General features: G+C 36.0%; 1 protein-coding gene across 7 annotated transcripts in view; it reads right to left on the bottom strand.

Annotated features, from left to right (window-relative positions):
• Nucleotides 1–26998, bottom strand: part of SENP7 (SUMO specific peptidase 7) — a gene marked incomplete at its 3' end in the record, with an annotated part of 175799 nt that overhangs the window by 92037 nt on the left and 56764 nt on the right. For 3 of the 7 annotated variants that reach the window (XM_082624929.1, XM_082624930.1, XM_082624931.1), the window contains 3 exons: nucleotides 23431–23528; nucleotides 10042–10239; nucleotides 1080–1274 (listed from right to left, as the gene is read on the bottom strand). In XM_082624929.1, coding sequence (XP_082481055.1) covers nucleotides 1080–1274; nucleotides 10042–10239; nucleotides 23431–23528 — 491 coding nt within the window. The remainder of the gene's footprint in view (nucleotides 1–1079; nucleotides 1275–10041; nucleotides 10240–23430; nucleotides 23529–26998) is intronic. The other 4 variants (XM_082624935.1, XM_082624932.1, XM_082624933.1 and 1 more) reach the window with 3 other exon arrangements.

Raw genomic sequence — 26998 nt, 5'->3', positions numbered from 1 at the left:
GGAGCTCTTTTTTTTCCAGCAAATTCAGAAAAAGTATAAAGTTAAAATTGTCACTGAGAATCTATTAAGTAGAACCTAAGTGAAACACAAAATATTTTCCAAAAGGAGAAAAATTCATAAAATTTATAAGTTCATAAGAAATAAACAGAGTTTATAAAAACAGAATGTGTTAGAAATTAAGAAATTTGTTATAGATATTTTAAAAGGCAACCATAAATACTCTTTAATGTAATTAGGATTACAAGAGAAATACAAACCAGAAGTTACCTTTTGGTTGGGGGTAGAGGGACAATTAAGACTGGATCAATAATTTTTAACTCAGATCAAAACTATTTATTGTACTGGTGGAAAGCAGAAAATAAAATAGAGAAGTTCACGGTAAACGAAAGTTAAAAGATCTAGGACTATTTACTAACTGACATCCCCTAGCTTTTTACTGCACATTTTTTTCTTATTTACAGCCCCCAAATGAGCCTTTCCTAAAGCTTAAAACAAACGCAACTGCTGATTTCCATTTCTCTTATTAGTACAGTAAGCCATGTTTATTAATGGAATTCAGCTATCTCAAGCCACTTTTTGTGAGGAATGCATTCAGTCATTCATTCAGCAGATGTTTAATGGCCAGGTACAGTTCTAGAATATGAGTATACAAATAGTGAATAAGAAAAGATGGAGGGATGGATGGACGGACGGACGGACAGATGGATGGATGGATGGATAGAGAGACAGCCAGATGGATGGATAGGAGAAAGAAGGAGAAGGAATAGACAGATGTCAGGAGAATGAATTTCAATTATACCAGACAAATAAACTGAAATAGGTAACTAAATTTTCATTAAGAGTCTGCCTCCATTTTCCCAAAACACAAGTAGAGTGACCGGTACTGTTTGAAACTGATTATTAGCTATGGACTGTTGGTTCCAATAGCCGTTCCAGCCACCAGGGGAGAAAAGTTATACTAGCCATCAGAGCACGGCTGCCTCTCATTTAGCAGTAACATATCTGTGGGGGAAGAATAGAGGAAGGCTCATGAGAATAAGTAAAATATTTATTTTGAGTAAAGTTATCACTAAACATACCTTTCAGATAAAAAGGAGCTCTTGTGAGGGTTTAGATTTTGACAAGATTCTAGGCTGCCATCAGATGATGAAGAAAGCTGCTCTGATTGCAAGTTGTCTGTATCACCCAAACTGGCCTCAGTTACAGGTGAGGTCTTTATGTATTTTCTTCCTAACTCCGTTCCCAGGACATTCGTCAATATAACTCTGGGTATCCTGTCATATAAAATAACAAACACTGTACTGTATTGAAATTTGCAGTAAAAAAAATTCTAGGAAGTTGAATTTTCAAGCATTTTCAACTCAGTACAAGTAAGCTATTAGAATTATACCACCCTGGAAATCAGCCCATAAAAATTCAAAATGTTGGATGAATACTCTTTTTTTTTGTTTCTAGAAATACTTATATCTTATAAATTGGCATAATTTGCGTGCCACTATAATGGCTTAACTGTACTTAGTGGATGCTATTGGGGTTGCTTAAAATTTTAACCAATTTTTCTCAAAAAATGCTTTCTTTTTCTTTTCCAGTAGTTATTAAAAACAGAGATACTATAAACCAATTCAATAAATCTTTATTCTTCTCCTTCAACAGAAAGGTCCTTGGTAGATAACAATACTCATAATTGGTAAATGACAAATGCTAAATCCAATAAGGAAGACATCATTCAGACTGCATCTATGGTAATGATAGAGTCCTTAAGTGAAACAGCACATATACTGATGGTAATAAATTCGCTTTATATAATAGCACCAGGGAAAAGGGTCAACAAAACAAATGTTTAGTAAAGTGTAATTTTGAACACTCCAAACTTTTTTAAAGTGGTGGTTTCATATCATCCTTAAACAGAAGAGGATAGCCTAATCTTCTCCTGGTTAGCCAGTTGTTACTATAAACAACTGATGTTCTTTTCCACACTACAATGATGCCCTCAAGGCAACTATATGACCTGAATTGACTGGCCCAGGCCAAATTATTGTGATTTTTTTACTTCACATTAGTGTATTTTTTAAGTTTCCTATCTCCTTTTTATCAGATGTCCCCCTTGACTGTTACCCATATGTCATTTGAAGCAGTTTATTGACCTTTTGTGAGAGACAATAGATAAAACCTAGAAAAGGCCAGAGTACTTTTGTTTAAGTAAAAAAATGTGAGCATCCCTGTACTTTGTTACATTTGCTGTAGTTCTCAGAGGTACTCTATTTTCACTACATAGAGGCACTGTGTTCTTTTCACTATGTTCCAGATAATGTAGAATTTCAACTCATAGGAGAACTTTAAAATAACTTAGCCTTCTCTTTATTTTAAACATGAAGAACTCAAAGCTCAGAAAAGTTAAATGGTTGCCCAAGTATAAGCAACTCCTCCTGGAAGAAGAACCTGGGCCAATTATCTTATGGTTCTTTTAATTTTATTCCATTACACTGCATCCTCAATACTAACCTGCCACAGCATCAAGATAACTGAGCTTTTCTGTAGATACTTCAGGAAACCTTAAAAATATCCATTTCCAGCACAACCTCCACAAAAAAATGTACTGGGTTGATTAAGCAGTATATGATCTAAAAACAAGGCTAGTAGTAAATACACCTCTCTGAACTCAGAGTTTGAGTGAAGGAAGAAAGCAAAGAAAGTTAGCCATTTAGTACAACCACTAACTGTGGGGAGGGGAGGACAGAGCTATTTTTCTATCTCTTCTCATGATTTAAATCTCTAAGAATCCTATTTATTATTGTCTGCTTTGTATATTTGATGCCTGACAGAACCCTTCTTAAAATCCTGGAATTGAAGTAGGAATGAAGACAATATAGGACCAGTAAGGAGTCTCAAGATTTCTTCTGTCTGACCTCACACTAGGAATTGCTGTGAAATAAATCACTAAAGAAAACTCAACTACAGTTCTCAATGCTTTAGGGAAAATGCAGGAATATTAGAAGAGAAAATTTTATTGGGTAAGAACTTTTTTTTCCAAATAGTTTAGCACAATTAAAATTGTACTTACTTTTAAGAGATGAGAGAATCTGATACACTAGTTGATAGCTCATTTTAAGAGCAGATGATACACTCTTTTTATGGTCCCCTATCATTACTGAATTCTAAAATGTGGCTCATAATGAAAATAATCCAAGAACCGTAGTGTTTAAATAAAGAGAAAATTGGGGGCACAGAGGAAGAAATACCAAAGAAATATCAGCTATAATTTAGTACCTCTGTTTAAATGCCTGACTATAGTATGTTTAAATGTGTTTTTAAATGTTGAGTCCCTAAAAAAAAAAGCTGTCTCTCCAAATACGACAGAAAGAGTCCATAGAAGATAGTCCTATAAAAAGTACTGAAGAGAATAATCAACAACAACAACAACAAAATACAAATATCAGCAAGGAAAAGGAAAAATTATAAAGATTAGAATTAGCTTCTGAATAATAAATGATCATTCTATTCTTTTATGGTTTGTTTTGCTGCTAGATTTTGAAGGAAGAAAAAGCAGAGCTATGATAAAAGAATCTTAGAGGATAAATGAGAATTTTTAAGCTAAACAAATAGCTGAAAGTCTTTCCTAGAAGAGAAAAATGTCAAAATTCACCCAAAAACCATTTGAAAAGATTATATACCAAACTGCAGTAGAACCCGCATCTCTAAAGCACAAGAGCCCTAGTGGGCCTCTGAAGCTATCAGAAGGTTCAAGGAACTATCTCAGCATGTCTACCATGATACTCCTTTCAATTAGAAAGCATTCTACTACTATGTGAACAAGTGCCACAAGAAAAAAAATTTTTAAGTAAGTAGAATATTTAAAGGTTAATAAATTAGACATCACATAAAATATGTAAAAGTCCAATTCCTACTTATTAAAAAATTAAAGGTCAGAAGAATGAAAAGCAGTATGGCACAGAGGTTAAGAGCAAGGACTCTGGAGTCAGACAAACATAAGGTTGGGTTCTGAATTCAGCACCTAGTAACTATATAACCTTAGATAAGTTACTTACCATAATTTATACCTCTTATCTTCAATCTCCTCATCTCAAAGATAGGGAGAATTATAATATCTACCTTAAAAAATTATTAAAATTAGATGAAATAATAGATGTAAAGCAGTTTAGCACAAGTCCTGGCACACAGTAAATATACAATAAATGGAAGCTCACTTTAATTTTCCTACTATTGAAGTCTTGCTCAAACTTATAAATTATCTTTTCAATTAGTGCTTGATTGTCATAATTTGTCATGCTCTGCAATCTTAATGAAAATACTTTATTAGAAAAGTATATAGTTAAATAGTTAGCAATACCTACAGTACTCCTAGCTCTTCATAACACTCACCATAGCCCAAACATCTTTCATCAGCTATTCGCAACTTATGTAATTTGTGTACCTTGAAGAAACAGAGAGCTTTGTATGAAAGCCTTACAGAAAACAAATCTATAAAGTAATAACTAAGTTCATAATACCTAAACTGTCTTTTGGTGTACAACTTATAAATTAGCACTGCCACGGAAATTCTAGGGCTAGCCAGCATTTCAAAAGATTCTGAATTTTCACAAGAAATATATAAAGGTGCATACTTCATCTCTCATACTATCACAATATATAAGGAAGGACTGAAAAATGTCATTTCACAAGTCCATCCAATTTTTTCCCAAGTATGCAAATAATATCAGTAAGTAAAACAGAATTTGTTTAACATTACTTACTAATATTATGAAATCACACTTCAACATATAATATGTTAAACTAAAGGAGAAACAAATTTTGTAGTGCAGTGAGATGAAACAGAAAGTATACCGGCCTGAGAATATCATTTATTGATTGTTTCTCTACATGGTTATTTTCTCTGGTTCTTAATTTTTTCAATCACAAATTGTGAGTTCCTCCCCCACATATTGGTAGCAAGGTAGATATAAGATTGAAATAATTTAATAAATGGGGAAAAACTCTGAAAAACTGATAAGAGCTAATAAGACATACTTGATGCTAAGAGCAAATTTTTAAAGAAATGGAACCCTTGTTGAAAGATAACAATTACATCTGGTAATAAAGCTATAAATAACAAGCAAAAAAATTACAATGCTAATTTAGTTTTATTTTGCTGTAATTGGGATGAATGCTTTTCTAAAACTGTGCTATGTAACTTATTTTTTTCTTGATCAAAACTTTTTTTTCTTTTTTATTTTGTTAACAATGGTCATTTGTTTATTTAGGCTGCACCGGGTCTTTTTTAGGGTTCCTATAAATCTATTCTTATCCCAGATGATATAATTCAAAATATTACTTTCTAAATCAGTTTCTTAAGCTACAAAGAAAAAAATTTTTAATTTTTGAATTACTTTCTTAAAGAGATTCACAGATTTCCTAAGTTTGCTCTTTTCTTTTACTAAGCTATATTTTAAGTGAATAAATTATCACTCAACTAAAACATTACTGGCTTAAAGAAGTCTTAAGGTTACAAGAATACCGGGGTGTCCAGAAAGTCTTACCACCACAATATTTGGAATATGTAATTTTCTAAAACTTCAAACATAGGCAAACTTAAGAAAAACATGAATAAATATAATTAAGCCATTTAGGGGAATTCCAAGAACCAGGAACTAACTTTTTTTTAACAGAATATAGTTACACTGTGTCGATATTTCTCTAATAATCTCCGGTGCCAATAGATGAAAGCAGGAGAAAGATGGTTTACCGTCTCAAAAGTTTTGCACATGTCTCCCACTAGGCTCTTTCTTGCCTAATGTCCAAAGTTTATAAGGATCTGGAAATATTCTCCCAGAAAAACAGATATGAACCACATACAGAGGTAAAACCTACACTAAAATACAGTTTACTTGTTTAAAAAGAAATGTATGCATCCCACATACTGCTAGTTTGATATTTCTAAAACTCTTGACCCTTTTCTTCATTATTTAACAAGACTGATTGGTATCATGTGTTTTCTGTTTTTCTTCTCAACTTTATCCGGAAATTAAAAGGCTAAACTATCTTCATTAAAAGGCAACTTACTTAGATCACTACCTTTAGATCCTAGAATGCAAATAAAATTTCTAAAAAATGCCACTTCTTTTCTGTACAGCTGAAACTAACACAACATTGTAAATCAACTATACTTCAATATAAAATTAAAAATTTTTAATTAAAAAATAAAAACAAGTAAATAAAATTTTTAAAAGGTAAAAAAATGACATTTCTGGGAATGAATGAGTAATTTTGGTTTAGTCAATAGTTAAACTTTAAGTTAAAATTAAAAACCAATAAATAGGGCTTCCCTGGTGGCACAGTGGTTGAGAGTCCGCCTGCTGATGCAGGGGACACGGGTTCGTGCCCCGGTCCGGGAAGATCCCACATGCCGTGGAGCAGCTGCGCCCGTGAGCCATGGCCGCTGAGCCTGCGTGTCCGGAGCCTGTGCTCCGCAACGGGAGAGGCCACAACAGTGAGAGGCCCGCGTACCGCAAAATAAATAAATAAATAAATAAATAAATTTTTCTCCCTTTCATCTTTCTGAAATAATGAAATCCTAGCTAAGTAAAATGAAAATAAGACAAACAGCATCATGTCAAAGTCTCAGTGTCCTAGTCTAGACAGCAAGCCCCACAAAGAAAACATCTATCCAAAGCTATACCCTAAACAGTTCTCCAATTTTCTTATTTGAAGCTTGTGATATCTCTTCTCCTGATTGTCCCCAAAATTACAGAGCAGATAATTGGTTCTGATGGAGGAAAAGACATTTCAATCAAGGAGACTGGAGATGTAACTCTGCTGAGAAGCAATCTCTTTCTTATAGTCAGGAAACATGTATTGAGCGTTTAGTATGTGCCCAGTACTGTGCAAGGAAAAATAATAAAATGTAGGGTCCCTGCCCTCATGAAGCTTATTGTCAGGGAAGCAGAGAAACTAAAAATCACAGTATAGTGTGATGAGTGCTATGATACAGGAACAGGCTGCTTAGCAAGACAAAGAAAGGGATCAAATGCAGATGTGGCAGGTGGAATCAAAGAAGAAATGAGCTCAATGTTAAATATAATGAGCTCAATATAAGTCAGTAAAGGAGAAAAGGAGAATTGTTCCCAAGATGAGAGAACAAAAAGCATGAGCTCAGAGAAATAAAACAGCATTATACATTCAGTGAACTACCAATAGTTTCCTAAATCTAAAGCACAGCATGAATATGGAAGAGTGGACAGACACAAAGCTAGAGATAGTCAAAGGTGAAATCATCATGGACCTTGTATGCCAAGGTAAGGAATTTGAACTTTATCCTAAAGTTTATGTGGAGCCATAGGAAGATGTTAAACTGGAGAGTGACAAGTAACATCTGCCTTTTAGAATGAATACTTCAGCAACAATACAGAGAAATAACCTGGAAGAAAAAGACTATGCTCAGGAAGCCCAATCAAATTACGATCCTAATAATAAAGGCACAAAGTTATCAGGGCTTGAACTGAGGCAGTGGCAATAAAGGTGAAGAAAAGATCATTTCAAGACAGATTTAGGAGGTACAAATAACTAGACATGATAAATGATTGGATACAAAGGATAAGGAAAAAAGAGGAGCCAGGACAATTTCCAAGTTCTAATTTGAAGAACTAAGTGTAAAGAGGAGTCATATATTCAGACAGGGAGGAGATACAGAAATAGGAACAAGTCTGAGAACAAAGACGATGCATCCACTTTGGAACACGTTAAATATAGGACACCTGGAGCTGAGGGAAAAAATCTGGACTAACTAGTAGTTCATCCCAGTAAGTGAACAGAACAACACACACACAGTAAAAACCAAATTAGAATCTTATTGGGACTCTTTACTTCACATTGTATTTAAATTTCATGGACACATAATCTAGCTGCTAACAATTTCTGGTGAGAAAAACTATTCCAAGAGAATGAAACATTACACTTTTCCAATCATGCTGATCTAATTGAAAAAAGGACAGACATGGGATGAGGGGACAGATGTCATTTGGAAGAGAGCTAAAGCTTCTTTTCAAGAGAATCAAAGGGATTGGAAGGGTCATGCCTTTAGCCCCCTTTATTTAGATCCAGCAGCACAGTAGGGGAATAGCTCACCTGTACTAAGGAGGTAAAACACTGGACTCCAGGACAATGAGAGCAAACTGCTTCATAAATTACTGAAGCTAAGTTGTCTGACTCTAAGATTTTGGGTGCTTTAGAAAGTTAAATTTACATCAGATACGATCAAGTATGGAAATTCCTGTTATATAGCTTTTTATGTTTTTGCCTTTTTTAAAAGAAGTGTCCTTGGTGAAAAGGGAACCCTCCTCTGCACTGCTGGTGGGAATGTAAATTGATACAACCACTATGGAGAACAGTATGGAGGTTCCTTAAAAAACTAAAAATAGAACTATCATATGATGCAGCAATCCCACTACTGGGCACGTACCCTGAGAAAACCATAGTTCAAAAAGACACATGCACCCCAATGTTCACTGCAGCACTATTTACAATAGCCAGGACATGGAAGCAACCTAAATGTCCATCGATAGATGAATGGATAAAGAAGATGTGGGACATATATACAATGGAATATTACTCAGCCATAAAAAGAAATGAAGTTGAGTTATTTGTAGTGAGGTGTATGGACCTAGAGTCTGTCATAGAGAGTGAAGTGAGTCAGAAAGAGAAAAACAAATACCATATGCTAATGAATATATATGGAGTCTAAAAAAAAATGGTACTGATGAACCTAGTGGCAGGATAGGAATAAAGACGCAGACATAGAGAATGGTCTTGAGGACACGGGGAAAGGGAAGGGTAAGCTGGGACGAAGTGACAGAAGCATCAACATATACACACTACCAAATGTAAAATCGATAGCTAGTGCGAAGCAGCCGCACAGCACAGGGAGATCAGCTCGGTGCTTTGCGACCACCTAGAGGGGTGGGATAAGGAGGGTAGGAGGGAGACGCAAGACGGAGGGGATATGGGGATCTATGTATGCATATGGCTGATTCACTTTGTTGTACAACAGAAACCAACACAGCATTGTGAAGCAATTACACTCCAATAAAGATGTATTTTTAAAAAGTGTCCTTTTTTAAAAAAACAATTAATGCACAATACTATGTTCAGATGTTTTGACAGAGTTCTTTAATATTTAAAATAATTGTGCTGAAAGTTAACAGGTTTCCACTGGATCTTGGCTTAAAGCACTTATAAATTGTTATCAGATTACAGACCAAATAACCAAAGCACCATCTAGCTAATGACAGGATATTCTAATTGAAAGCAAAATACCTCCCCTAAAAAATACTCATTTAAGGGTTAAAACTGTAAGTGGAAATACATTAAAAATATTATTAATATGTTACAGATGACAAATTCCCAGAGCTAATTCCTAATTTTTAGCCTCAAACTTCATATATAATTCTTTTAAAAAATATAGAACAAAACTTGTTAGTTTTCAAAATTAAACCGCATATTTATTATCAAAAATCTGGGAGTAATATTTCAAAATCATCTCCTTTTTTAAAAAAAATGCATGTAAAATACAAGGAAGCTCACAAAGTCAAAAGTAGTAAGGACCCAGGTTAAATAATACTTAAAAGGTATGTTAAAGATGCAGAAAATTAAAAAGATCTACAGATAGACAGATACACATACCTGTTTTATTTTCTGCATCTTTAACATACCTTTCAAAAAATATTTAATCTAGGTCCTTACCCATCTATATATATCTAGTTCTTCACTTTATATCATATGTGAATCTCTAAAAATATGTACATGTGAATCAAATTATTAAGCTAAATGCACTAAGAATACTTGCTTTTAAAAATAATTCTATGTCAATCTAATGAAATGTAGAATCATTAACTTTGTAAATTAAGATTGTCAACTTTAAGATTTGAGGGAGTCACACCTGTATATGCAGATTGTCTTAAAGATCATTTCCAACAATCTTATTTTAAGACTATTGGACTTAAATTATTTCAAATGCGGTAAGTTGAACAAAATCAATACTGAACAACATACCTTTCAGATAAATTAAGGCTTTGGTGAAGAGGTTCTAATTTTTGACATGTCTCTAGGCTGTCAACAGATGTCGAAGGCAATGAGTCTGAGTGCACCTTGTTGGCATCACATAAATTAGCATCATTTTTAGGTAGGGTCTTTCTGAATTTTCGTCCTAAATCCGTCCATAGGACATTCGTCAACATAACTTTGAGTTGCCTGTTACACACATAAATAATTAATACATATAGTACTAAACATTATATAATACATGAATTCATCACAAATTGTAACAAATGAAAACCTCCAGGAATTCTAAATTCAGTTCTTCAAGAAATTAACCAGAGTAGTAAATATCATAAGTAAAATATATGCCTAATCATTCTCAAATATACATGAAAAACTAAAGCACATTTCACTTAAATTGGGACTTTCTTCAGAATTCTATCTAGTATACTACATATGTGGTCACACACATGTACAGCTGTTGGATTGCTGGTAACCAATCTGTGCCTGATCACACTATAAGTGGAACAACAACACACATCTACACATCATGTCACACAGGCAACCGCTTTCTGCACTAAAAATGTATTCTTGTTTTAGTATTTGATTTGGAAAACATAATTAAAACTAAGGGTAACAGTACAACATCTACAATCTTAACCCTACATAGTCTTAAGATACATTTAATTTTACCTTAATTCTAAAAATATGTCAGCTTAAAACACTTACTGTACCTACACCAATTTCAAAAGTAAAACTGATAAATCCAAACACTTCCAGCTCTGCCTCATTACATTTTGCCCATTATTCATTCAACATATCTATGTGCTGATAATACTTGAAGAACTGTGTTCAGTTCTAGAACCATGAAATATAGTTTCTTCAGGACTGTGAACAGGCTACCAAGTAGATGTGAGACAATGTCAAATGAGGAATGGCTGGAAGAATTGGAAATGTGTGATCAGAAGAGTGTCTATTCTATTCCCTAGTACCAGTTTTAGGCACTGTTTGTTTAACAAATGTTAAGAATATTAAGAAACAGAAAGCAAAGTGTTCCTGTATTTTTAATATAAAACAGAGCTCAAAGAAATCACTTGTTTGCCGCAGCCACTTGGGGCTGTATCTTCAGATCATCTGGAAGAAGCAGGATAGAAGTCTCCAGAGGAACCTCTGTAGAACGCACTGAAACTCCAAACACTTTAAGTTTATAGATTTCAGAATTATCATTAAAGAATAAAGAGATGAGTGACATTTCTATGAATGAATAATAATTCATTCTTCGTTCAACAAATACTTACCAAATACCTTCTAGCAAAACAACTGTACTAGTAGAATCTGTAGATTCAGCAACAAACAAAAGAGTTACAGTTCCTGCCTTCATGGAGCTTACATTCCAAAGAAGAATTACCCGATTAGTTATTTAATTACAACTATGATGAGCAACATGAACAGAAAATACAGGTGCTGCATTTCTTCTGAACCAGATCAGGGAAGGTTTTACTGAGAATATGACATTTACGCTGAAACTGTCCAAAGGAAACAAGTGGAAAATGGAGAGTGGTTCAAAAAGGAGGACAAAATGTAAATGCTCAGACATGAGTAAAGCTTGTTCAAGGAAATTAAAGGACTTACCTGGCTCAAGTGCTTAGCGTGAAGAGGAAATTTGTATAAGATAAGGATGGGCAGTTAGGCAGGACCCTGTGGACTATACTGAGGATTTGAAACTTTAATGTCAACAACAATATCAATCCCCTAGCTTTAACAAGAGAATCATGAGACCAGAGCTGTATTTTTAAAAGATGACTTTGATCTTTTATGAATAATAAAGAAAACACCAAGAGAAAAGGGTAATAATGAATTTAGAGAGGAAATGGTGACTTAGGGATAGTTTAATGGAATGGTGGGAGCAGAAATGGGAAAGAAAAGGGACACAGACACAGCAAATATAGGCAGTTGACAAACAGCTACAAAAGGGGGATATAGGACAAGAGCTGAAGATAAATGTGAGATGCAAGAAAGGTCTTCTTAGTTATTGGTTGGTTAGTTAGCTTAAGATAGAAAATATCTGTGTAAGTTTCAGTGCTTATGGGAAGAGGTCAACAGACTAGGAGAGGTTGAAGATACAGGAGACAGGATAATTAACTTTATAATTAAGTTTCTTAAGAAGTAGCATAAAAAGAGCTAATATTTACTGAACATGCACCATATACCAGGAAGTATGTTAAGACCTCTACAATGATTTACACTTCATTTAATCCTCACAACTACTCTGTGAAGTACAATGGTAATTATTCTTCTGCAACTGAGAAGACCAAGAATAGAATGATTAATAACTAAGTCCATAGTAAAATGGGTGAGTGGTGAGAGCGGGATCCAGATCCACACACTCTCAACTCTGTTGCCAGTACTCTTAACTGCTCCACTGTGCTGGTTTATGTTGGGAGAAGAACCCCTTTTCCTTCTTCCAGAAACCAAGATCATTTTTTCAAAGTGATACAAAAGGTAAAAGAACACAGGCTTGAGGGGAGAAAAGGCTTCAAATCATCACTGGGGAGAGGGGGAACACAAGCTGACTAGAGAAACACACTAGGATTTTCTTGAAGTTGAGGAATCCAGTAGGGTTAATAACCACAAATTTATAAGGGCATAAACATACTGTGTTTTGTGATTTTTTTTCCCATCACTGCTCAGCCACCTTGGTGTCAGCACAATGCAAACAGATAATTAGGTTCACAAATGATTATTAATTATGAAGGAAAAAGGCACCTTTATAACTAAAAATCTGGTAGCTACCACCTTAACCAAGTGATCAAATGTAAGGCCACCAACAGTGGGACAAGCAGACATTACATATCCTCTGATATGATGCAATAAGCAAATGACATCAGCTATGAAGTACTTTTGCCAAAAATGTTAACATGAACGTAATCATGAGGACAAACCCACTTATAAAAATCTAGAATGTAGGACATTCCACAAGACAATTGGCCTGAACTCTTCAAAAAAGTCAATGTCATGGTTTAAGGGGGTCAGGGGGAGGCAGGGGCTATTCTAAGATTAAGAGACTAATGAGATATAATAACCAAAAAATAAAATGCATGAACCTCAATTTGATCCTAGATTTTTTTAACACAAGACATTTTGGGGGACATTTAGAGAATTCTGATTCTAGACTTTATATTGCATGATAATATGACATTATTATAAATTTTCTTCATAATGTATTGTGGTTATCATGTAAAAGAATTTTCTTGTTCTTAAGAAGTGCAGGCTAAAGTATTCAGAGGTGAAGTGCCTGACATCTGTGACTTACTTTCAAATGGTTCTGGGAAAAAAAATGTATACATGAATGTGCATATGTGATATGCACTTACATACATGTATGAAAAGAGACTGAGAGAAGGCAAATTTGGGAAAGCGTTAACAACATCTTGTGTGTTTGTTATGCTCTTAACAAAATAATCCCGCCTGGAATCCTGTACCAAAAATATATGAAACGGGAAAAAAGTTATGCATGAAGATATTCATCACAGTATTATTTATAAAAGCAACAAAATGAAAGCAAACTTAAATTCCCAACAATAGGGACTTCCCTGGTGGTCCAGCGGTAAATAATTCGCCTTCCAATGCACGAGACACAGGTTCAATCCCTGGTCGGGGAACTAAGATTCCACATTCCACATGGCAACTAAACCCTCGCACTGCAACTACTGAGCCCACGCACCTCAACTAGAGAGAGGGGAAAAAAGAAACAGCATGCTACAATGCACACACATGCCACAACTAGAGAGAAGCCTGTGCACCACCAACAAAAGATCCCATATGCCGCAACAAAGATCCCATGAGCCACAACGAAGACCCGACACAGCGAAAAATTTAAAAATTTTTAAAATTAAAAACATAAAAATTCCCAGCAATAGCAGAATGGTTAAGTAAACAATGATAAAGCCACTTAATGGAATGTTACTTATTAGTCTCTTAAAATCTTCTACTTTAAATTTTAAGAGTGACTGGCTGTGTTTTTTTCTATCAACTTGTCTTTATTCCTATTTTCTACATTAAGCGAGTACTATACTATTTATATAAAGAGAAATCTCAACCAATTAATTTTGTAAAGAATGGTAAACATCTTTACCTAGCCAAAAACTATCTATTGATGAGTGAAAAAAAAAATATTTTTTACATTCAGGACTACTCTTTTATAGGTTTTACAACTGTACAACTTAAAATGCTAAATGATCAAATGAAAATACTTCTAAAATCTTAAGGATATATAAGGTATACTTTTCGTCTGAGAAAACTACTGACTATTAGTAATTTGCTAAATTATTTGGGAAAATATCCCAGTGGTAATTTTAATAATTTTAAATATGAAAATACCCAATGTTGGGAAATGCCATTTTTCTATTCACCCAAACCAAATAAGAATCACCACTGGTGATTTTACTGGTAATTCTAATAGTTGGTTCTAAGTGAAAAAGACAATCTGAAAATACTTATTTCATGTTCATAAATTTGCTTTACTGTAATCTGACTGACTAATAATATCCTAAGGCAGAAGTCAGCAATCTTTTCCCCCCAAATTAAAGGTAAAAATTTTTTAAATTTCTAAATATTTAAATATATTTGAACACTTCACAAGAAAGACATATGAAGAGCGAATATGCACATACAAAGGTGCTCAATATCATTAACCTCATCTTTCCAGTCTTTAAAAAAAGTTTGTCTTGGGCTTCCCTGGTGGCACAGTGGTTGAGAGTCCGCCTGCCAATGCAGGGGACACGGGTTTGTGCCCCGGTCTGGGAGGATCCCACATGCCGCAGAGCGGCTGGGCCCGTGAGCCATGGCTGTTGAGCCTGCACGTCAGGAGCCTGTGCTCCACAACGGGAGAGGCCACAACAGTGAGAGGCCCACATACCACAAAAAAAAAAAGTTTCTCTTTTCAAAAAAGGGGGGAGGACAGCAAAATACTTCAACAGACACTTTAGAGAAGATACAAAAGAACAAAAAGCCCATGAAAAGATGCTCAACATCATCATTCATCAAGGAAATGCAATTAAAACCACAATAAGATATCACTACACATACATTAAAAGGGATGATGACAGAGATTGACCATACAAGTGCTGGCAGGAGGGTGGAGGAAGTAAAACTCTTCTGCACTGCTGATGGGGATGTAAGGTGGCAAAATTACTTTTGGAAAACATTTGGCAGTTGCTTAACAAAGTTGAAAATGTACTTTCAATGACCCAGCAACCCATCTTCTAGGTATTTAACCAGAAGGAAAAAAAACATGTCCACAAAGGGACTTGTACATGGATATTCACAGCAGCTTTATTTTTTTTTTATTTTTTTTTTTTTTGCTGTACGCGGGCCTCTCACTGTTGTGGCCTCTCCCGTTGCGGAGCACAGGCTCCGGACGCACAGGCTCAGTGGCCATGGCTCACGGGCCCAGCCGCTCCGCGGCATATGGGATCCTCCCAGACCGGGGCACGAACCCGTATCCCCTGCATCGGCAGGCGGACTCTCAACCACTGCGCCACCAGGGAGGCCCTCACAGCAGCTTTATTAATAGTAGTATTAATTTTTCACAGAACTAGAACCAAAAAAAGTTTAAATTTGTATGGAAACATAGAAGACCGCAAATAGCCAAACCAATCTTGAGAAACAGAAACAGAGCTGGAGGAATCAGGCTCCCTGACTTCAGATTATATTACAAACCTACAGTAATCAGAACAGTATGATACTGGCACAAAAACAGAAATACAGATCAATGGAACAGGATAGAAAGCCCAGAGATAAACCCATGCACATATGGTCACCTTATCTTTGATAAAGGAGGCACAAATATACAATGGAGAAAAGACAGCCTCTTCAATAAGTGGTGCTGGGAAAACTGGATGGCTACATGTAAAAGAATGAAATTACTCCATAATACCATACACAAAAATAAACTCAAAATGGATTAAAGACCTAAATGTAAGGCCAGGCACTATAAAACTCTTAGAGGAAAACATAGGCAGAACACTCTATGACATAAATCACAGCAAGATCCTTTTTGACCCACCTCCTAGAGAAATGGAATTAAAACAAAAATATACAAATGGGACCTAATGAAACTTAAAAGCTTTTGCACAGCAAAGGAAGCCATAAACAAGAGGAAAAGACAACCCTCAAAATGGGAGAAAATATTTGCAAACGAAGCAACTGACAAAGGATTAATCTCCAAAATATACAAGCAGATCATGAAGCTCAATATCAAAAAAACAAACAACCCAATCCAAAACTGGGCAGAAGACCTAAACAGACATTTCTCCAAAGAAGATATACAGATTGCCAACAAATACATGAAAGGATGCTCAACATCACTAATCATTAAAGAAATGCAAATCAAACCTACAATGAGGTATCACCTCACACCGGTCAGAATGGCCATCATCAAAAAATCTACAAACAATAAATGCTGAAGAGGGTGTGTAGAAAAGGGAACCCTCCTACACTGCTGGAGGGAATGTAAATTGATACAGCCACTATGGAGAAGAGTATAGAGGTTCCTTAAAAAACTAAAAATAGAACTACCATACAACCCAGCAATCCCACTACTGGGCATATACCCTGAGAAAACCATAATTCAAAGAGTCATGTACCACAATGTTCATTGCAGCTCTATTTACAATAGCCACGACATGGAAGCAACCTAAGTGTCCATCGACAGATGAATGGATAAAGAAGATGTGGCACATATATACAATGGAATATTATTCAGCCATAAAAGGAAATAAAGTTGAGCTATTTGTAGTGAGGTGGATGGACCTAGAGACTGTCATACAGAGTGAAGTAAGTCAGAAAGAGAAAAACAAATACCATATGCTAACACGTATATATGGAATCTAAAAAAAAAAAAAAAAAAAGGTTCCGATAAACCAAGGAGCAGGACAGGAATAAAGACGCAGACAGAGAGAACGTACTTGAGGACACGGGGAGGGGGAAGCGTAAGCTGGGACGAAGTGACAGAGTAGCAATGACATATATACACTACCAAATGTAAAATAGATAGTTAGTGGGAAGCAGCCCCATAGCACAGGGAGATCAGCTCGGTGCTTTGTGACCACCTAGAGGGGTGGGATAGGGAGGGTGGGAAGGAGATGCAAAAGTGAGGGGATATGGGGATATATGTATGCATATAGCTGATTCACTTTGTTATACAGCAGAAACTAACACAACATTGTAAAGCAATTATACTCCAATAAATATGTTAAAAAAAAAAACAGAAACAGACTCAGAGACATAGAAAACCAATTTATGGTTACCAAATGGGAGGGAGAGGTGGCGAGGGACAAATTAAGAGTATGTGATTAACCGGTATAAACTACTATACATAAAACAGATAAGCAAGAAGGATTTACTGTATAGCACAGGAAATTATATTCAGTGTCTTGTAATAACCTATAATGGAATATAATCTGAAAAAATATACAACTGAATCATTTTGCTGTACACCTGAAACACAGTATTGTAAATCAACTATACTTGAATTTAAAAAATTACTGATCACAGATCACCATAACAAATATAATAATAATGAAAAAGTTTGATATATTGGGAGAATTACCAAACTGTGACACAGAGACACAAAGTGAGCAAATGTTTCTGGAAAAATGCTACCGACAGACTTGCTAAATGCAGGGTTGCCTGCAACATTCAATTTGTAAAAAATGCATTATCTCCAAAGCGCGATAACGTGAAGCACAATAAAACAAGGTATGCCTGTACCTTATGACTGGTATCCTTATAAAAATGGCAGAAACAGACAAACACAGAAGGAAGACAACATGAAGACATACAGGAAAAACATGTAAATATGGAGGACTGAATGCATGAAGAAGAGAGGAGAGGGACATGGAACAGATTATTCCTTAATGCCTTCAAAGGAAGCACAGCCTAGAGGACACCTTGATTCACATGAAATGTGAATGGATTAAATAATCTAGTCAAAGGTCGAGATAGTGAGAGTAGATTAAAAAAAAAAACCAAGACCTTCTGTGTTCTGAATGTTTGTTTCACCTCAAAATTCATATTTTGAAATCCTAACCCCCAAAGTGATGGCAGTAGGACGTGGGGCCTTTGGGAGGTGACTGGGTCATGAGGGTAGAGCCCTCATGAATGGGATTAGTGCTCATAAAAAAGGTTCAAGAGAGTACCCCTTCCACCCTTTGAGGATACAGTAAAAAGATGGCCATCTAAGAACCAGGAAGCCCTCACCAGATACTGAATCTGGGAGTGCTATGATCCTGGGCTTCCCAGGAATTATAACACTTTTGAAAAATAAATGTTTTTTGTTTGTAAGCCACCTAGTCTTATGGTATTTTGTTATAACAGTCTAAACAGACTAAGATAAGGTCCAACGATATGCTCTCAACCAGAGACACACTTTGGACTCAAAGAAATAAACAGGTTCAAAGTAAAAGGATGGAAACAGGTATACCATGCAAACAGCAACCTTAAGACAGGTGGAATGGCTCTATCAGTATTAGACAAAATAGACTTTAAAGCAAAAAAAGAAAAAGTCTGTAGAAACAATGAGGGACATTTCATTGACAAAAGGGTTAATTCATCAGTAAGATATACTGACTATAAATACACATATACTTAAAACAGGACCACAAGGCTCATTAAGCAAAAACTAACAGAAAGGAGAAATTAACAATTCAACAGTAATAGTTCAACACTTAAAACCCCAGTCTTGATAGAACAACAAAAAATCAGCAAGGATACAGAAGGCTTGAATAACACCATCAACCAACGCATCCACAGACCACTCTAACAAACAGGAACAGAATGCACATTCTTCTCAAACACATGGAACATTCTCCAAGAAAGACCACATGCCAGGCCACAAATAAACCTCAATGATTTTACAAGAAGTGAAATCATACAAAACGTTCTCAGACCACAGTGGAATTCAATTAAAAATGAACAACAACAAAACTAAGTCATGAGGATATAATGTACAACATGGGGACTATGGTTAATAATACTGTATTGTATATTTGAAAGTTGTTAAGAAAGTAAATCTTAAAAGTTGTCATCACACACAAAAAAATCTGTAACTATGTGAGTGATGGATGTTACCTATACTTACTGTGGTGATCATTTCATAGTATATACAAGTTAAGAATCATTATGTTGTATACCTGAAACTAATATAATGTTATATGTCAATTATATCTCAATAAAAGAAGAAAATCTTTGAAATTTAAAAATACATAGAAATTAAACAATTCACACCTTCAAAAGAAGTGAACCAATCATACCAGGAATTAGAAAATACTTTTGAGCTTAATGAAAAGAAAATCACAACATACCAAAATTTATGAGGTGCAGCTAACGCAGTGCTTAGAATAAAACTTAAAACTAAACACCTATACTAGAAAAGAAGACATCTCAAATCAATAACCTAACCATGTACCTTAAGAAATTAGAAAACGAAGCACAAACTATGTCCAAAACAAAGAGAAGAAATAGAAAATAAGATTATAGTGAAAATAAATGAAATAGAATATAGAAAACCTACGGAGAATATTGATAAAACCAAAAGTTGGTTCTTTGAAAAGATCAACAAAATTTACAAATATCTAGGTAGACTGAACAAAAAAAAAAAAAAGAAAGAAAACACTCAAATTATTAAAATGAGGAATGAAAGATGGGTCATCACTAACAATATTACAGAAATTTTAAACAGTATAATAGAACACTATAAACAAATGTATGGCAACAAATCAGATAAATAAAATACACAAATTCCTAGAAAAACAGAAGCTACCAAAACAGACTCATAAAAAAAAACAGAAAATCTCAACAGACTTATAACAAGGAAAAATCTGAATTTCTAACTGGAAAACTTCACACACACACACACACACACACACACACACACACACCCCCCACCAATGAATGACCAGATGGATTCACTGGTGAATTTTATCAAACATTTAAACAAGAATTAATACCAATCCTTCAAAACCTCTTCCAGAAAACAAAGGAAGAGACAACACTTTTCACCTCATTCTACAAGGCTATTATTAGCCTGATTCCAAAGCCAGACAAAGACAACATAAGAAAATAGCAAGTTATTTTCCCTTCTGAATACAAACATAGATATCCTCAATAAAATCCTAGCAAACTGAAACCAGTAACATGTAAATGGGATCATAAATCAGAATCAAGTGAGATTTACCCCAGGAATGCAAAGTTGGTTTAAAATCTAAAAATCAATTTATATAATACATTATATTAATAAAGGATACAAATTACATGATATAAATGCAGAAAAAGCATTTGACAAAATCCAACACACATTCATCATAAAAAGCCTCCCACAAATTAAGAACAGAAGGGAACTTCCTCAACATGAAAAAGGGCATGTCTTAGTCTGTTCAGGCTATAACAAAACATCACAGACTCAGCAGCTTATAAACAACAAACATTTATTTCTCACGGTTCTGGAGGCTGGGAAGTCCAAGATCAGGGTGCTGGCCAACATGGTCATGCTCTGGTGAAGGCCCTCTTCTGGGTTGCAGACTGTGGACTCCTCACAGTGTCCTCACGTGGTAGAAGGCACCAGGAAGCTCTGTGAGGTCTCTTTTATAAAAAGAGCACTAATCCCGTTCATGAGGGCTCCACTCTCATGACTTAAGCACCCGCTCAATGGCCCCACCTCCAAACACCATCACATTGGGCATTAGGATTTCAACATATGAATTTTGGGGAGATATTGTACAAACATTCAAACCATAGCAAGGCATCTATAAAAAAACCCATAACTAACATCATACTTAATGGTGAAATACTGAATGCTTTCCCTCTGATAGTGGGAACAAAACAAAGATTTCCACTCTCACCACTTCCATTATACATTGTACATTCTAGCCAGGACAATTAGGCAAGTGGAAAAAATTAAAGGCCTCCAGCTGAAAAGGAAGCAGTAAAGCCATCTTTGTTTGCAGATGACATGATCTTGTATATACAAAATTCCAAGCAATCTACTAAAAATTTCTAGAACCGGACAAACAGGGTCACAGTATATAAATCAGGGTCAACATATATAAATAAATGGGTTTTCTACACACTAGTAATGAACCATCTAAAATTAAAATTAAGAAAACACTTCCATTCACAACAGCATCAAAAAGAAAATACTTGGGAATAAATTTAACAATAAATGTCCAAGACACACTGAAAGTTACAAAACACTGTTGACAGAAATTGAATAAGACCTAAATAAATGGAAAGATATATTCATGAATCAGAAGATTTAATTTGTTAAGACAGCAATACTCCCCAAATTGGTCTACAGATTCAACACATCCTCCATCAAAATCCTTGTTGGCTGTTTTGCTCAAAATGACCAACTGATTCTAAAACTCAGTTGAAAATGCAAGGAACCCAGAACAACCAAAACAGTCTTGAAAAGGGACCTCCCTGGCGGCCCAGTGGTTAAGACTCCATGCTTCCACTGCAGGGGGCATGGGTTTGATCCCTGGTCGGGGAACTAAGATCCTGCATGTCGCACAGTGAGGCCAGAAAATTAAAAAAAAAAAAAAAGTCTTGAAAAATATTATGAAGTTGGAAGACTCACATTTCCCAATTTCAAAACTTACCACCAAGTTGCAATAATACAGTGTACAGCACACAGTGGTACTGACATAAAAACAGACACATAGATCAATGGACTAGAATTCCAAATCCAGAAATAAACACTTATATTAATGTCAACTGATTTTCAACGAAGGTACCAAGAAAAATTCATACCTCTTCAACAAATGTTGCTGGGACAACTGCATATTCACAAACAAAAATATAAATTTGGATGCCTACCTCATGCCATACCCAAAATTAATTCAAAATGGATAAAATACCTAAATCTAAGAGCTAGAACTAGAAAACTCTTAGACGAAAACCCAAGAGTAAATCATCATGACCTTTGATTAGGCAATAGTTCCTTAGATATGACAACAAAAGCACAGCAACAAAAGAAAAATAGATAAATGGGATTTCATCAAAGTGAAAAAAACTTTCGTGCTTCAAAGGACACCATCAAGAAAGTGAAAAGCTGAGTGAGAGAAAATATTTCCAAATCACATATCTAATAAGGACCTGTATCCAGAATATATAAAGAACTCTTACAACTCAACAATAAAAAGATAAACACCACAATTTTTAAACAGGCAAAGGATCTAAACAGCCATTTCTCCAAAGAAGATATACAAATGACCAACAGGCATGTAAAAAGACACTCAATGTCATTAGGAAATATGTATCAAAACCACAATGCGATTATCATTTCACACCCACTAGGACAACTATGGAAAGAAGGAAGGAAGGGAAGGAGGGACGGAAAATAAGTATTGATAAGGATATGGAGTCACCGATATGTTTATTTCCTAAGGACAATTCACTTGAAAGGTGAGAATTCACACTAAACAGCTTACAGAGTGCTCTGACATAAAATCAAGAATTCCAATTAGGACTTCCCTGGTGGCACAGTGGTTAAGAATCCGCCTGCCAAATGCAGGAGACATGGGTTCGAGCCCTGGTCTGGGAAGATCCTACATGCCGCAGAGCAACTAAGCCTGTGTGCCACAACTACTGCCTGTGCTCTAGAGCCCGCTAGCCACAACTACTGAGCCCATGTGCCACAACTACTGAAGCCCACATGCCTAGAGCCTGTGCTCTGAAACAAGAGAAGCCTGCACACTGCAACAAAGAGTAGCCCCTGCTCACTGCAACTAGAGAAAGGCCGCACACAGCAGCAAAGACCCAATGCAGTCAAAAATAAATAAATAAACTTATTAAAAAAAAGAACTCCAATTAGTCTTCTCATTTGTGCAAACTCCCAATAATTGTAATTTTTACTTTGTTACTGTCACTTTTTATTCATTCACTATTCTAAAAAAGATAATACCCTTTTGCAAAATAACTTTTTAAGCATTTACTGATGTCCAATACTAAAATTTAGCTCTGATTTCCTGCTGGTAATAATTGTAATTTGAATCCCATAGATATTTAATTCCAGCATATCCATTATTCATTAATACTATGACTTTAAGACCACAGTTGCTAAATGGAGCACAAATGATGAATCCAGCATCTTAACAAGTCTATATGTAACTCTTGCTTTATTAGCTAAAGCTTTCAAGATGTTATAAACACACAAAAACAAGGAGTTAAGATGAATTAGAATCACAGAAAGAGCTTAGAAGGAACAGTAGAGGCCACTGAACTCAATCACTGTATTTTAAAAGTTGTGGAAATATGAGAACCAAAAAGGTTAAATGAATCATTCATGGTCACACTATACATAGTATAAGCCCATCCTATATCACACACATACATGTATCTTACCTTTCTGGTGATGTCTTAGAAGTGACAGGACGCCCACGTACACCTTTCTTACTTTTATGGTCTACAGAGAGGACCTTATTTCTTAGGCTCCTTTTCCACTAAGAAAAAAAAAAAACGGAATTTGGAATTTCAATAATAAATATAGCAATATGACAATTAAGAGGCACTTACATTTTCGTTTTATTTAGAAATTCAAGATAAACAGCCAAAGTCATAACAGTTCACAGAGGGGGAAAAATGCAATCTACAAAACACCTGGCATCTTTTGTTAGTGAGGATATAAAAGTCCAATAAATAACAGAAGAAAGACATTTATGGACTTTCCTGGCAGTCCAGTGGTTAAGACTCCACATTCCACTGCAAGTGGTGCAGGTTCAATCCCTGGTTGGGGAACTAAGATCCCACATGCCATGCAGCCAAAACATAAATAAACAGATAGATAGATAGATAGATAGATAAATAAAGGGTCTGGACTTAATTCGTTAAAAAAAAGAAACAGAAAAGACATTTAAAAATGTAAAGGTAATTTTAGTCAGGAAATAGACATTTTAAGATTCAAAAGCTTATACAACTATGAAAAATGGTGGATGTGTTTAAAGGAAATAAAAATAATTACATGCCAAGTTAAACAGAGTCTGTGATTCTGAAATAACTGCATTTATAAACAATTGGAAGGGATTACAACTGATTCCCTATGAACTGCTGCATGGAAAAACTTTAGGGAAGAGTCAGATATCTTACTAACATTGTTTAGATTTAATCCAACTACAAACAAAGTTAAAATTAATTTAGTTAATATAGAAACAGGGCTTCCCTGGTGGCGCAATGGTTAAGAATCCGCCTGCCAATGCACGAAACACAGGTTCAATCCCTGGTCTGGGACGATCCCACATGCCACGGAGCAACTAAGCCCATGTGCCACAACTACTGAGCCTGCACTCTAGAGCCTGCAAGCCACAACTACTGAGCCCGCGCACACAACTACTGAAGCCCACACGTCCTAGAGCCTGCACACCGCAACTACTGAGCCCTCATGCTGCAATTACTAAAGCCCATGTAACTACAGCCTGTGCTCCGCAACAAAAGAAGCCACTGCAATGAGAAGCCCACGCACCACAACAAAGAGTAGCCCCCGCTCATCACAACTAGACAAAGCCTGCGTGCAGCAGAGACCCAATGCAGCCAAAATTTAAAATTTTTTAAATATATATAAACAGTGTGGGGACTTCCCTGGTGGCGCAGGGGTTAAGAATCCGCCTGCCAATGCAGGGTACACGGGTTCGAGCCCTGGTCCAGGAAGATCCCACATGCCGCAGAGCAACTAAGCCCGTGCACCACAACTACGGAGCCTGTGCTCTAGAGCCTGTGAGCCACAAATATTGAAGCCCACTCGCCTAGAGCCTGTGCTCCGCAACAAGAGAAGCCACCACAATGAGAAGCTCGCACACCTCAATGAAGAGCAGCCCCAGCTCGCCGCAACTAGAAAGTCCGCATGCAACAACGAAGACCCAATGCAACCATAAATAAATAAATAAATAAATTTATTTATTTTTAAAAAGAGAAACAGTGTGAATCTGGGCAAATAAATCACTTATCTTCTCTATGTGTTAGTTTCCTTACGTTATAATGGTTACTATCTCACAAGGATATATGATGATTATATATGTAATAAGTTTAAAATACTATTTTCCTTCCTAAATAGACATTTCTCCAAAGAAGACATACAAATGGCCAAAAAGCACCACAACAAAGAGCAGCCCCACTCGCCGCAACTAGAGAAAGCCCACGTGCACCAACAAAGTCCCAACGCAGCCAAAAAAAAAAAAAATTAATTTTTTTAAGAAGTCTACAAATAACAAATGCTGGAGAGGGTGTGGAGAAAAGGGAACCCTCTTAACACTATTGGTGGGAATGTAAATTGGTGTGGCCACTATGAAGAACACTATGAAAGTTCCTTAAAAAACTAAAAATAGAGTTGCCATATGATTTGCAATCCCTCTCCTGGGCATATATCCAGAGAAAACTGTAATTCAAAAAAATACATGCACTCCAATGTTCACAGCAGCACTATTTACAATGGCCAAGACATGGAAGCAACTTAAATGTCTACTGACAGATGAATGGATAAAGAAAATGTGTGTGTGTGTGTGTGTGTGTGTGTGTGTGTGTGTATATATATATATATATATACACAGTGGAATATTACTCAGCCATAAAAACGAATGAAATAATGTCATTTGCAGCAACATGGATGGACCCAGAGATTATATTAAGTGAAGTAAGTCAGAAAGAGAAAGACAAATACCATATGATATCACTTATATGTGGAATATAAAATATGACACAAATGAACTTATTTATGAAACAGAAACAACTCAAAGACATAGAAAGCAAACTTATGGTTACCAAAGAGGAAAGGGGGTGGAGGAGGGATAAATTAGGAGTTGGGATTAGCAGAAATAAACCAATACATATAAAATAAACAACAGGGTCCTACTGTATAGCACAGACAACTATATTCAATATCCTGTAATAAACCATAATGGAAAAGAATATGTATACATATGTACAACTGAATCACTTTTCTGTAACCTGAAACTAACACAACAATGTAAATCAACTATAGCTAAAATATATTGTCTTCCTCAAAGAGATATTTGTACACCTATGTTCATAGCAGCATTTTTCACAATAGCTACAAGGTGGAAACAACTCAAGTGTCCCATCAGGGCTTCCCTGGTGGCTCAGTGGTTGAGAGTCTGCCTGCCGATGCAGGGGACACGGGTTCGTGCCCCAGTCCGGGAAGATCCCACATGCCGCAGAGCAGCTAGGCCTGTGAGCCATGGCCGCTGAGCCTGCGCGTCTGGAGCCTGTGCTCCGCAACGGGAGAGGCCACAACAGTGAGAGGCCCGCGTACCGCAAAAAAAAAAAAAAATAATAATAATAATAATAATAACACCAATAATAATGAAATGTGTCATATACATACAATGAAATATTACTCAGCCTTAAAAAGTAAGGAAATTCTGACACACGCTACAACATGCATGAACTTTGACAACTATGAGATAATAAAAAATATTTATCTTGGTCTCTGGCCCCAGTTCCTATACAGAGCTCCTAAAACCCTTGTAATTTCCTTGGTGATAGGAGCATCTTTTGCTATAATATCTGGTTTTTAACCCCAATCCCTGACACAGGGCTCCTAAAACCCTCACAATTTCCTGGGTGATAGATTTGCCTTTTGTATTAATGAAGCGACTCTGGGTGAGATCCTGGATGGCTCCTGGATAGGGGCTAGTCACCAGAAAGACCAAGCCAATATTACAAGCTTGGAATTCTCATCTTTGCCCCCCCATTCTCTAGAGGGGGGAGAGGGACTGGGAACAGAATTAATTATCGGTCATGCCTATGTGAGCAAATCTCCATTACAATCTCAAAAATTTTATATGAGGTTCAAAGAGCTTTCAGGCTGGTAAACACATCCATATACCCAGAAGGTGACACACCCCAACTCCACAGGGACAGAAGCTCCTGCACTCAGGACCCTACCAGACCTTGCCCTATG

Source organism: Mesoplodon mirus (assembly GCF_964341445.2).
Source record: "Mesoplodon mirus genome assembly, chromosome: 6".
Lineage (NCBI taxonomy): Eukaryota > Metazoa > Chordata > Mammalia > Artiodactyla > Ziphiidae > Mesoplodon > Mesoplodon mirus.
This window is presented reverse-complemented; position numbering and strand designations above follow the sequence as displayed.